Below are 13,707 nucleotides of genomic sequence, written 5' to 3'. Positions count from 1 at the left end.
TTGCATGTGTATTTATTGCAGCTATTCAAATGCAAGCCACATACAATGATTGCAGATTCATCTTTTATGAGCATTCATATGCATATATATAAAAGCACATCCACTTCCCAGAATTCATCTCAGAAAAATGTCAAAGCCAAAAGAGTAAACAAGATGTTGGCAAACCTGATATGATATGACTATATGTATAATCTACATTTACATTTACTCATTTGGCAGATGCTTTTATGCAAAGCAGCTCAGAAGTGTAGGACATCACTAAAGCTTCAGTGCAGTAGGTGACCTTGGCATAAGTACTAATAAGTACTACATCTATTTAATACGTCCAAGGGGATCGAGTAAACAAGTGCACCAAAAGTACATAGTGTTAGGGTGTTAAACATGCCAAACTAATACTTATGTTCTTGCAGTATGCATATTTATTCAGTGTGTACTGGATGTACACCTTGTCTATGTTACAAGAGTGTAACATTTTGCAGTTATAAATTCATGGTACATTTGTTGAAAATATGACTGATTGTATTTCACCTGTAATTGATGTATCCCTTTTATTATTCATTTCAGCTAATGTGAAATGTCTTATTCTGTGGGTTTTACACATTATTCCTGTTGATTCAGAAGAGGTCTGTAACTAAAAGGCTCATGATAAAAAAGTGCTGAGCAAAACAAATAAACATATTTTTGTTGTTATAGACCAGTATCTCTGTAAATCTTTTTCAGGTGAAAATCACAAAACAAATTTCACAGCTGCACTTTGTTCTCCTCATCATCTCTCTCATATCCATATTATTGCTTTCTGGATGGAGGCTGTTGTTTATCATACCTCATTTCCGCTGCTCACATAAGAAGGAAATCACTTGCTGGAAAAATATAGAGGGCGAATCTCTGAGTCATGATCAGACCAATATTTTGACTTTAAGGAGGGGATAAAGAGACACAAACAAGTGACGAATCTTAATGCTTGAGCCGCGTGGGTGCACCTTTGGGAAGATATATCACATGACAGGCGCCCAGACAGATTCATGTTTGTATTACGAGCACAGGCTCTGCAGCTGTAGATGGATGGCAGAAGAAAGTCCAGACAAACAGTTGTGTTTGTCCCATAACTCTGCTTCTGAAATGACACCCCAGTGAGAGCAGATCAATAGAGAAGACAAACCTTAAAATGTTTTTCACTTTCTGTGCAACAGTCTGGTTCACTGGTCTGTCCGCAGCGTCTAATTTCTCTATGTCATGTTTTTAAATTGTTCAGATTCCAAATCCGCATACAGTACTTATTCAACTCATCATTGTTTTTAAAGACTCAAATTTAACAAACTGTATGATTGTAAGAAGTCAGTGAAGGTTGCATCAGTCTGAACTCAAAGTTGCAGCTGTGTGCTATTTTCTGGATGTTGTTGTGTGCTCTTGCAGGACTCTTTGCGTCATTGTAATAGGCTTAGCTTTGTGTGTGTGTGTGTGTGTGTATGTGTAGGTCGTTTCATCAGCTGTCTGAGGGAATAAAAACACTGGTTGAGCCTTTGCCAATGCTGCTTTGAAGCTGCACCCAAATTACCATTCAAGTCAAACACTAAAACACACACATGAAAAAAAAGCCTTGACTCTAATCGATTCATCAGCTTGCTCTCTAAAACTTTACTCAGTGACGTCTGCCTTTGCTCCTCTCTCTGTTCTGGACTGTTCTGGCTGCTTTTAGCTTTAGCTAAGTAATAATGAATAATACAACAAAGGTCCTGTCATTTATCTGTCTCCTTTCTTCTCTCCCCAGTTTATCTCTCTCTTCCCTCACAGATCAACTGATTCTGTACAGAACTGAAAGCTAAAGCTCTCTCTGCGTCAGTGTTGTTTACATTGCCCTAAACCAAGAGGACCCACTTTAAAAACACTTACAAATAAGACTGTACAGCCCATTCATATAAAATGAAGTTTCTTCATCTGTAAGATCTTTGAAAAATAAAAAACACCAGTTTAAAGGAAACATTTGTAAGTTTTGCTGTTTCTAAATAGATAGTGTTAGCATTAACATCTGTTTACTTACCAGTCTTTGCCAAAAGCTTCGGCCATTACTGTATTTACAGTATAAGAGGTTAGAATATGTCCTCTGAGCTGGGCAACTTCTTCATGGCAGACTGTGACAGTGACTCGGTATCGGAAAGTGATGAGATGGGCCGACTGGGTTAGGGCTAGCTGGTTAGCATGCTAACTTCAGTAGAAGAAAAGAAGTGATAGAAATAGAAGCAAAACAATGGGGTTGTGTTCCAACACTGGAAACAGTGCTTAGTGAGTAAAGGGATGAAGTTCGATGCTGAACTCGTAACGTTTTCTTCTAGACCGGTGAGTAAACAGCTTTTAATGTTAATGTTGGCTATGTAGCAATAGCAAAACTTACAAAAAGCTGCTTTAATAATTACCAATGGTCTGACTTAAATTATATTTACAGAAGAGGAGCTTTTTAGTCTCTGTCTCTGAGTTCAGGTCAAAACAATACAAAGCTTCATCTGGGGCCCCACAGGGTTCAGTTCTTGGTCCTGTTTTATTTGATCTCTACTTGCTTCCAATTGCACTATTATTCACAATAACAATATTTACTAACATGATTATTTGGCTGATACTTAACTTTACATATCTTATTTCTCCTGACAGCTCACATCCTGTTAAAAACTAATTCAGTGCATTGACTAGATTAATGACCACTCCACAACATGTAAGACTGTCATATGAAACCATAAGTCAGGAATCTAATTGTTGTCATAGACTTTAACCTTAACTTTAGCAACCAAATTAACTTTAATAACCCTTTTATCATCTTAAGAAATGACAAAGTTAAATTATATACAGAGATTCGTGGTCCCCAGAAGATGAATCCTAATGACTTTGGTGATTCCCTGTATCTCTGCATATTTATGATAAATTGCCCCAAAATTTTGTGCAGAACTTCATGGCTCCCAGACAATGAATCCTAATGACTTTGGTGACCCACTTGCGCCACCATGAGGTTCACATTCGTGGTTTTGAGTGAAATGTCTCAAAACCTGCTGGATGCCCTTTTTTAAATATCATTTGTTTGTTACGTACCTGGATGCATTGATCATGTGTGAATGGGCTTGTGACTGTGGCATGTGTGTGTCTCTCTCTGTTGATGTGCATTTGTTTGTTTGGGTGCTCTGGCCGGAATGAACGGACCAATCACCTCACAGGATCCATTCGTCAGGAGCAGCAGTGTGTGATGCAGGGATGAAGAGAGTTTAAGGATGTCCTGCGGGGCTGGGCATTTGGGCTGCCAGCAGGAGAGGTGCCTCCTTCAGAATAAGACATGGTTGGCCATCAGGATTACCCATAATGCCTGCCACTGCTGTCTAGCCGTCTAAATGGTGATGTCAGTCTGTGGTTGTGTGTAATTAAAGATTGGGGCATAAAAACTGGGCGCAGGAATGGAAAGAGTGATACAGAGAGGAAAACAAGAATGAGATGGAAACATTGCATCCACAGCTGTTTCACATATTTGAGAAAGAAAAGCCAAAAAAAAACAACAACAAGAAGACCTCATATTCTCCTCTCTTCTGTAGACAGGACAAACACTACTGACTTAAGAGCATTTACCACATTATCTTTGGGCTTTAGTAGAGTGTGTGTTTAATTCTAGCTCTGTCGTGACCCTGTGATCGTCTTACAGATTAAGTTGTACCTCCAGTGCTCAGTCTAATTTATCTGATGCAGGGAGTGACGTGTACTTTTGAATGAGGGCGGAAATAGATGAAAACACTGCTCTGGCATCCTCTTGACGTAGATGAGGATGTTTCCCCAAGAGATCAGATTAAAATAACCAGGAAACACCATTGTCCTAAAAAGTTTTGTAAAACAGATTATTCCCTTGTGCAATTCAACAGAGGGCAGACCTTTGACATTAGGTGAAAGGCTAATTGTCATATGTGAGGATAAAATAAAGTATATGACATCTTAATTCATGCAGATCTTTAGAGGCACCCAAAGAAAATACAACACTGCAGCAATCATGCAGTGTCTCTGCTGCACTGCCATGTCTGACCACAAGGTGTCACAGTGGTGATGTCACTGTCAGGAAATGGTGGAGCTTCACATTATTGATGTGTATTAATATTGCAGGACCACTAGAAAACATACAGCAGTCAAATCCAGGTGCAGGTGAGATAAAAGGCCAAAAGAAGCTTATGTAATTTCACCAGATTCACCACATATTGTTACAGCACTGACTCCTGGCAACACATCAGGCACCCTGTTCTCTCCAGAGAGCTATGTTTCCTTGTAATAGTGACCCTCCTGAGGTCTCTCTGTGTGTTCATATGTTCACCCAGTCTGTGCACACACACAGACACACGTGTGTAAGCCCATGATGTGTTGAGGAAAACACAGAGACATGTTTGTGCCATGTGTGCGGTGTGGACAGAATGACTCAGTTGTTGTGAAAAATGGCTGTAGCTGCTGTAAAATAATAGAAACTTTGATGAGCCTTTATATATTGTCTCTATCACACTCCACTTTAAAGACCGCTGAGGCTAAATAAACAGATAGAGGTTTAAAAAGGCAAATCAGTTCCTTTTGAACTTGTTCCATGACTCATAATGTTTGAGAATCATTCCTGCTTTTAATATCACACATTAATCTCGAAGTGACTTTTTTATTCAGAGTCTGTCTAACACATCTGTGCTGTTGCTAATGGTGCTTTGCATTATTATGTCATTGCACAGGCCTTGGAGATAAGGTTATGTGTGGGAATGTCAATAAAGTGCATCTATTGAATGACTAAGTTTAAGGGTTATATTAATTAAGGGTTATTATATTTTTATTATATTTTAATTTTTTTATTTGATCTTTTTTTTTTTTTTATTTCAATAGCAATGTAAATCCCAACAGTAACTACACAGCTTGGATGTATTAGGTTGAATACCATCTGACATTGCACTTCAGTGGTTCAGTGGTTTAATGCAGAGAATGAGCTAAGCTACCAAAACCCTGGATCCTACACTTCCCATAATGCAGCTTGTTAGCATCTTTCGTCAAACCTTTCCTTGCTGATAAATCCCACATCTTTCAAACTCCATACCCTCAGTTTGTAACACAGACTTTCTGTTGAAATTGAAGTTTCAAGCCAAAACTGTGATAACCTTGATGACATTGTTATAACATCATCAGGGTGATTAGAAAAATTTCAACAGCTCTCTTCAGTGCCATGACATTAAACTATTGTTTACACAGGCAGTATAGTATAACTTACAGAAGTACTGATAGACCAGACAGTTGCATCCTGGGCTGCTCATTCACAAACAAAGAAAATTATATAACTGTGGAGGAGAGTGTCTACGATAATGATGATGGTAATCAGGACGTAATGACGACAACAGACATGGGAACTGAACTGTCAAAAAGCAACAGCTGAGCCTTTACTGACAGTTACTGTACCTGATATATGTGATTACTGTAACAAAACTGCAGACTAAGGCTTCAATCAAGACCACTCATCATAGAAAATCAAACCCTCTGACAGTCTCAGCAAAACGCAAGTGACATTGTGAGCTTCAAATATTGCTGTGCACTGCCGTTGTGTATACTATGTTGTCTTTCCTTGTGGTTAAGAAGTAAAAGAGGTCTGAGAGTGTGGTCAAACAGTGTTGACTGAATGTGATGTATCCTTTTTCTTTTGTAGACTGCTTCAGCAATTATGCAGTGCATAACACATAACACATACTGTAGCTAATTTCATGCTGTGTGCTGGAGCTTGGTGCACTGGAGACTGGCAGCTGTACAGATGTTTTTCACTCATGCTGTGGCAAGATGAGAGAGGAGGCCATGATGTGTGTGTGTGTGTGTGTGTGTGGTGGAACATGAACCAACACCATGTGTGTTTTCTCTTCCAAGGTCATGGGACTGGAGGAACTCTGCCACAGTTGTCATTGTCAACTTTACCAGAACATAGGACACTTCTCAACTTGGCAACATTGTTCACTGGATATGTTCAAAAAGTGTCACTAAATTACTTGAGGTTTTCACATGACGGCAGGGGAGAGACTTTTAACTAATTTTCTTTGTCTTATACAAGGCTAATAGAGTGTGAGTGTGTACTGTTTAATGTCTCAGTTGTGTAACACGAAATAAATAAATGGGAAATTGAAGTCTGTGTGTGACTGCCTACTAATCCTGATATCATTTTCTTATTGAAAATGAGCAGAAACAGGAGCTTTTAGAAGTGCAGTAGCCATTTACAGTTCTCTAATTCAATAATAATAATAATAATAATAATATGATGTTGTGTTATTATGATAACATATTAACAGATTGCTGTGAGCATCAGTTTTTAATATAACTACTGGGGTAATTAGGATGGTTTGTCCTTGATGTTTGTAGCCATGAATAGACGAGCATCAGCTCTTGTTGAAAACCAAGCTGAGCAGCTGTTACTCTACTAACTGGAAGAGATTACAAAATCATTACGTAACAGGATATAAAGCAGCATCGCCTCTGTATTCAGGAGCTGCTGAGCGCCAGCAGGTCATTTTACAGCAACAATAATGACGGCATTATGAAACTCAATGAAGTGTGTCTCCTCGTCCAGACTTCCACCTGCGCTCGGCTTTTTACAGTGGGCTGAGTTCGGCCGGTGCTGGAGCAGAAATCAATAGCCTCTCCTCCCTGCTATGTGTCCACCAGCTCCACTGCAGCACCGGCTGCGTTCAAACTGTGACACAGCAGAGAGGAGACGCAAGCAACTTTATGTGAACATGGAGGAGTTGACAGGACTGTGAGAGGTTTGTCTGTTAGTTAGGGTTTACACAGCTCCACAGACGACAGAACAAAGCTCTGCCATCAGCACTGAGACAATCTGGCGTTCTGACTGACAGCCAGACGGCCCTGACAGCTCCATTTAATCTAACAAATAACAGCCTGCTTACTGGAGCTTTTTTCTGACTAGATTTGTGCATCTGTGAACACATTCTGCCACAGCAGGGGAAAGGTTTTCAGATTTCACTGTTAAGTTTTTATTTTGTGATATGTATTCTTTCTATTATCTCTATCTATCTATCTATAGAAAGAAAAAGAGAAATGTGGGTGTTGTCTTTTTTTCTGGTAATATGGTTCATCTATGTTGTGCTTTCTATTTTCACTTGATTGTTTGTCTACTGTTAATCATTTGACACTGCAACCTTTACATCTGTCCTTGTTTCCTGGCTCTGTTTACAGCCACGCTCGTAGCTCTGAGAGGCTGCACTTCAGCACAGCGGTGCTCAGAGTTATGCTAAAGTCATCATGATAACACGCTCACGGTGACAATGCTAACATGCTGCCGTTCAGTATAATGTTTACCATGTTTTCCATCTTAGTTTAGTGTGTTTCAAGGCTAACATTTACAAATCTGGAGCCATTGGTGATTTAATCAACACTCAGCATGCTAACATGCGCATAACGACAATGCTAACATGCAGGTCAAATGTTTACCACGTTCACCATCTTAGTTTAGCGTGTTAGCATACTAAAATTTGATCAGTAGCCTAGCACTAAACACAAGGTACAGCTGTGGCTAATGGGAGTGTCCTTAGCTTTGCAGGTGTTTGTGCTTAAAGTTAGTAAAGAAGAAAATTTAAATGTTGATCAGTCGCAACCTTATCAAAGTTAATACAGGTCATCCTGTAGGAAACATGAATGTCTGTGCTCAATCTGTGATATTTTAGGAGGCGTGAAAGCTTCGACCTTCACTCAGTCAGCTATGGATGTTTTGCAGACAGATTTTACTTTCAAAACAATGTTTGTCAGTGATTTGAACACAGTCCAACAGTTTCCCTGCAGCCTTCCTGACGATTCCCTCTCAGATGGGTCAGTGTGGGCTGAGTTTGGACGCTCTGTTGCAGATCCTGCTGCGTCTGGCACTGATGAGCTTATAGCTGTGTGGGCAGCTTGGACCATATGTTGCATAAAAACAGTGTGAAAGTCCTAATTCCCCACCCAGGCATTATGCAACGGCTTTGCCAAAGGGCCACCCGCTTGTCAATCAAGGAAATAATATCACGGGTGGAAACATCATGTTGCCCAGTGTGAACCAGCAAAGGCCAAGACTTTGTATTGGTCTATCAGAAATTGTTGTATGTTCTAGTACTGGCCTGTTGTACCATATACAGTATATATCAAACAAACACCTGAGCTCAGCCATAAAATGTTGTTTCTGTAAACACACTGATGGGTTGATTATGCTGGTTCATGATTCTGGGTTGTTTGTGGTACTATGAACACGCTGTTTGGTTGCTCCTGCTGAGTCGAGGAGGTTTCAAGGGGTTAATTCACAGCGGATAAGCTTTGATCCGACTGCTTGTTCATTCATTGTCCCGCTTGGCCATTGTTGAACTGTCTGGGTCGATCTTTCATTCAGAGAATCGCACAAAACATGGTGGGAAGAATTTTATAGTAGGTTAGGGTTAGTGACAGGAGCATTAGCTGCTAATTCTGTCCATTACAAGTTTAACATTGATACATTGAACAATATTGAACAGTGACTAATTATACCTGCCTGCATATTGTCTAAAAAAAAAGTTAGTAGTAAGGTAAATAGAAAAAAATGACAACATAATGATTCTAAGTGAATGCAAAATAATAAATTGACAGTAACCTTAACCGATAAATCAGCCATTAATCATCATGTCCAGGTATAATATTGTAAAAACTACAATTGAGGTGGTGACATTGGCTCACTGAACATTGGATGTGGAGTGCACATTTAAACACAGGATGCAGAAGCTGCTCCGACTGTTTTATTACTCACAATGAATTGTGCTTAGGTAGATGGTTAAATGATGATAGATGATAGATGATAGATGGTATTCTCTGTAGATGAGATATCAAAATTCATAAAGATAAAATAAGTACAATTAAAAATTATAAACTTAAAATATCAGTACTAACAATAATAAAATTAACTTTTTAAGTTTACATTACTTTTACTTACATCATTTGAGTATCCACCATCTTCATATTTTCACTTTCTGGGTCTTAAACGTAGGGATCTAGTTGTGCAACAATAAATAATAATAATAAATACTAACTAAATAACTGCTATAATATCAACTAAACAAAATAAGATACGTTTTGAAAAGTCCATTCTTTAACTCACAGATCTCTTTGTTCTCAGTGGTTTGGAGGGAAAGGGCTTTGCAGACCAATAGGGTGGGGTTATATAACTTCCTGGGTGTGGTTAACAGGATGACAGGTGATTGCTGGTATTAAACTTGTGATTGAACAAATATGATATCACCAGTAACATCAGCTGCTAACCTTAGCCACCACAAAGTCTAGAGTTTAGACACAATAAACAGTGTAATGGACATGAGCTGATAATTTGGTGATTAAGGTTCTCCCGAGAAGATAAAATGAAAAACTTCCTGTTACATCCTATAAAACTACAACACCCAGCAGCCCCTGATCCGATGATGGTGTCTGTCAGGATGCAGCCGTGTGTGTTTTACAGTTTACTTCTTGTATCGCTGTTGTTCCGTCTCCTCTTTTGTATTTCCACCTCAGAGAAACCGGCGAGGAAATCCCGGAAGAGACGGTGAGCGCACAACTTCTTACAACGTATGGCTAACACAAGAGCAACCTCAGCAAATCGAGACATTAGTTTATGACCTCCTAATTAGTCACAGCACATTTATGTCTAAATGAAATTATCATCTTCAAAATGAACATCATCATCGGGAAGTTGCGCAGAAACAGGGGGTGGGGGCGGGGCGACAGGTGGGTTTGAGTAGTGTCCACTCTCACATCAGCTGTTTGGAGGTTACTTCTGAATGTCAGCTGATCAATAATCAGATATATTGATTGGCCTAACGTCATGGTGACAACTTTCTTATTTCTTACTGCCTTATTATTCATTAAAATATTGTACATAGTCTGATGAATTGGAACAGTAAAACCTTCACAGCATAAAAAGTGCTAAAACTGTAGCAGTTTATTTTTGATAACTGATGTAAATATAATTATCTACAGATATTTTAAAAAATGCAGTGGTTGCAAGTGAAATAGAAATAAATAAAAAATAAAATAAACATAAAATATGAAGGAAATCATAGTAAAGGTCAAATGAAACATAATATATCCATGGATGAGATGAGACAATAACAGGATTATTATTATTATCAAGACAGGACCCTTTTAAATTATTGTTTATAATCAAACAACAATCTTGATTTTAATTGAATTAGACATAATCTAATTTTACAGTTTAACACACATTTTCATATAAATATTATGTATTCACAAAGGATCCTCTGTGCCTCTCACTACCTTAAAATGCCTCCTTGTTTCCTTCACTTCCTGTCCTCGTGTCTCAGTCCCTCCCACAAAAGAAGAGATGCAACATCCTTTTCTCCGACCCATCATCTGAAGCTACGCAAGTTTCTGCACAGCTGGATCACAGCTGGATCAGCTGCAGGTGTTAAGAGCTTTTTATGCCTTGAAGTATTTAATTGCACAGATAAAATGATGCACTGTCCAAGTAATAAGTACAGCCAAGTGCAGCAGTGTAGTGACGTCCCAAACATGACAAAAGTGACTGAGGTATCATAGATAAAGTTTGACAGCAGCTGCTGGTTGATTAAAAATCTGTATTTTGTACTTATATTGTGAACAAATCCATCAAACCATGAACCAAAGTGTCTGACTATAAAAACATTGCTGCCTCAGCTTCATGCAGAACGCAGAGGAAAAGTGGAAAAGCAGCTTCGAACACTGCTGACAGGAGCCTAATAACCATGCAGCGCATTCAGAAAGTATTCAGACCCCTTCACTTTTTTCAACAGTGTTTTTGACATTTTAGAAAACTGAAAATTGAAAGTGAATTTAAAAAAGTTTTATGAGGCTGCAACATAATATAATTTGAGAAAAGTGACTGAGTACTGTCTGAATGCGCTGTATGTCTAAGTGATTGATCTGTCAAAAAGGACATCTCTTAATATTCTTTCCTAACAGGTACGTCCTGCAAGTCTATATAATTTCTTAACTCCTTGTTGTTCTAGTTACATTTGTTTGTTACTAGGTAAGCTATTATAGTAATATGGAAAGACAGATGAGATATTTTTGAAAATAGACTGTATTTCAGTCTTTTCTAACACACTATCTTTGGTAAATATATAACTTTAAATATAAAATATATAACTAATATATAACTTTGCTGTTTGTCTCAGTACTGAGAAACTTGTATCTGAAGTTAAGTACCTGGGTTCACAGTGTCCACTCTTTACCAGTATCCTCGCTGTTAGAAGTTATGTCTTATCTGCTTACCTCTGCCTCTTTGCCTTTCTCTCTCTCTCTCTCTCTCTCTCTCTGACTTGTTGTGTTAGAGAGGGGGGTGGGGGTTGGTCTGCATGTAGTAGACAGTTGCTCTTTGACATGTTCATTCTATAGCTGGAGAAGTACAGTAATTATTTCCTTGGACCAAACTACTCTTTGTCCAACAGTCTTGCTTTTGTTACCAGTGGCTGTGGTTCTGCCCGAGACTCTGGAAAACACATAACATTTTTTCAAGCATCGTAGTGCAATAGCATGTGATCTGTGTACAACAGAGCTAAAATTCAATGGCAAGAGGAAAAGCAAACCTTAAGGGCTCAGTGTTCACAATGCACAGGTTAAGCAAACGGATTTGAAGTGCATCACGAGAGGTGGTCTTGCAACACTGCAGGCTGCAAACACCCCTATTAGAAGCTGTTTCCACCAATGATGAGACTGTTTCCACCAATTTGTGACGGCCAATGGGGAAACTCCAACTCAGTCACATGGCATTCAGTTGACCACTGGTCAAATTATGGTCAGACAGTCAGTCACTCAGTCAGTGGTGAGATTTGTAATTATTGGGCTGGTCCGGCTGTTTGTTTCAGCTCAAAACAAGGCTGAGTGATTAACTCGTGAGCTGTTAGGTCTTTCTATGTTTATTTTATTAAACAATTCTTTATTTTCAAATATGCAGCCATTACCAAGAAGACAATAAAGACTAAAATAATAAGCCTCAAAATGTAGAGCCCCTTTACAAAACAGGCCTTTCAGACCAACTGATAAACCTGCTGATAAACATTTTGGGAAATATGCTTATTGGATGTGCAATTTTTTAAAAATGTATTTGTCAATGCAATTAAATGAACAAAACCAAGCAGTTTCCCCGGTTGACAACGCCGCTTTTCTAATTGTAACTGTATCTGCTTAATCTTTATGTAAAGATGAGAAAATGAATCAGTCACAACTACAGCAAATGTCTGTCGCTGTCTGTGGTGCTGAACTTGGCTCTAACCGGCCCCTGTCCACACATTTACATTAAAAAGAGAGACGTAAAACCCAGGTCTTATGCTTGAAGTGGGGTGGGTCGTATCTCCAGGACCGGGACTGGATGTTCCTCCATTCATCTGAGCGGAGCCCCCCCGCTGTGCGAGCAGGAGGAGGAGGGGCGAGAGGGAAACCCAGGAAGGGGTTACAAATATCGCGTTGCTGCTGTCGCGCCGTCAAGTCTCCACATTCACAGGATTTGAAGGTGTAGGAGCGACGCTGGATGAATGAAACGGAGAGGACTTCAAACTTTATGTGGCTTTAAAGAGGGACGTGCTCTCCCTGACTCTCGGTGATGGTTACGGGACCGGACAGGCTCCTCCGCGGCGGAGCAGCGGCAGTGTCAGCCCGACCGAGGTGCTCAGGGATGAAGCGCGTCTCCGAGCGGCGCTGCTCAACTGCGGTGCAGTAGTGTGTGAAATAATCGCCTGGTTGTTTTCGCCCGGGCCGAGCTTTGAACACGTTGTCCTTTGTAAGCAAACGTGAGGAGAAGCTCACGTTTTCTTAGGGTGGTTGTTGTGAAACGGGAGAAGAACTTGGGCTCAGCGTCTGAGCGGCGGGTCCTGCGTGGACATCGTGTTGGCGGTGGCTGTCGGGCCTGCAGTCGCTCGGCTGGACGGCATCGAAGCGCGCAGACCTCTGGCAAGATGTCAAGGATGCTCCGAGAGGGAGCGCAGACCGCAGAGGCGGCGGCATGAGTGTCCACACCGAGACGCAGGACACGGGTCAGACGCGGGGCTGAGAGAAGCCCTGTCGCTGCTCCCTGAGAGACATCGCTTGAATCGGACAGAGTGGGACCGCTCGGCATGTGTGTATTTCCGTGGGCTTCATCGACGTGACACCGGACTCCCTCTGAGTGTGCGCCTCTTTGGCTCCGAGTGCACCAGGACGCTGCCGCCGCTGCCGCCGCTGTGCAGCCCGGGTGTGAGGTGGATTTGCCGGTGGATGCCGCAGCTCTGCCGGGTCCAACCACAGATCCGTGAGGGGGTTAAGACATTGTTTTAGTGAGGGGAAACCCCCGCCAGGAGCCCCGCCGCTCTTCATTACGCCATGGATGACTCGGGGATAATCCGGCGCCGGAGGCTGCAGGTGAGGGTGGACACACAGCGGATCATCATCCTGTGCTGATCCGTATAACACACAGGCAGACCTGTCATCGCACCAAGGCTTATCAGTAATGACAAGTTACTGTGGTGGATTTTATGGCTTCAACATCATATTAGGAATCCTTGTTATGGTATTAGGTGAAACCTACTGTGTGTTAACAATGTACACCCAGGCCTCACTATGTTACATCCATTACAACAGTTTAATACAGACTCTCAAGCCGACTTTATCTTGCTGCATGGCCTACTTCACAGCGTTTATTATCTCCTATAC

At 40.6% G+C, this 13,707-nt stretch overlaps 1 protein-coding gene across 2 annotated transcripts in view; it reads left to right on the top strand.

Moving 5' to 3' along the window:
• Positions 1 to 12,499: 12,499 nt before the first annotated feature.
• Positions 12,500 to 13,707, top strand: part of mast1b (microtubule associated serine/threonine kinase 1b) — a 48,300-nt gene continuing 47,092 nt past the window's right edge. For both annotated transcript variants that reach the window (XM_071474504.1, XM_071474503.1), the window contains exon 1: positions 12,500 to 13,416. In XM_071474504.1, coding sequence (XP_071330605.1) covers positions 13,378 to 13,416 — 39 coding nt within the window. In that variant the 5' untranslated portion in view covers positions 12,500 to 13,377. The remainder of the gene's footprint in view (positions 13,417 to 13,707) is intronic.

The sequence above is a fragment of the Trachinotus anak genome, unplaced genomic scaffold (assembly GCF_046630095.1).
Source record: "Trachinotus anak isolate AG129_WGS33_773 ecotype Australia unplaced genomic scaffold, CSIRO_AGI_Tana_v1 ptg000003l, whole genome shotgun sequence".
Classification (NCBI taxonomy): domain Eukaryota; kingdom Metazoa; phylum Chordata; class Actinopteri; order Carangiformes; family Carangidae; genus Trachinotus; species Trachinotus anak.
The sequence above is the reverse complement of the archived record's forward strand: the minus strand, read 5'-3'. Positions and strand labels throughout refer to the sequence as shown.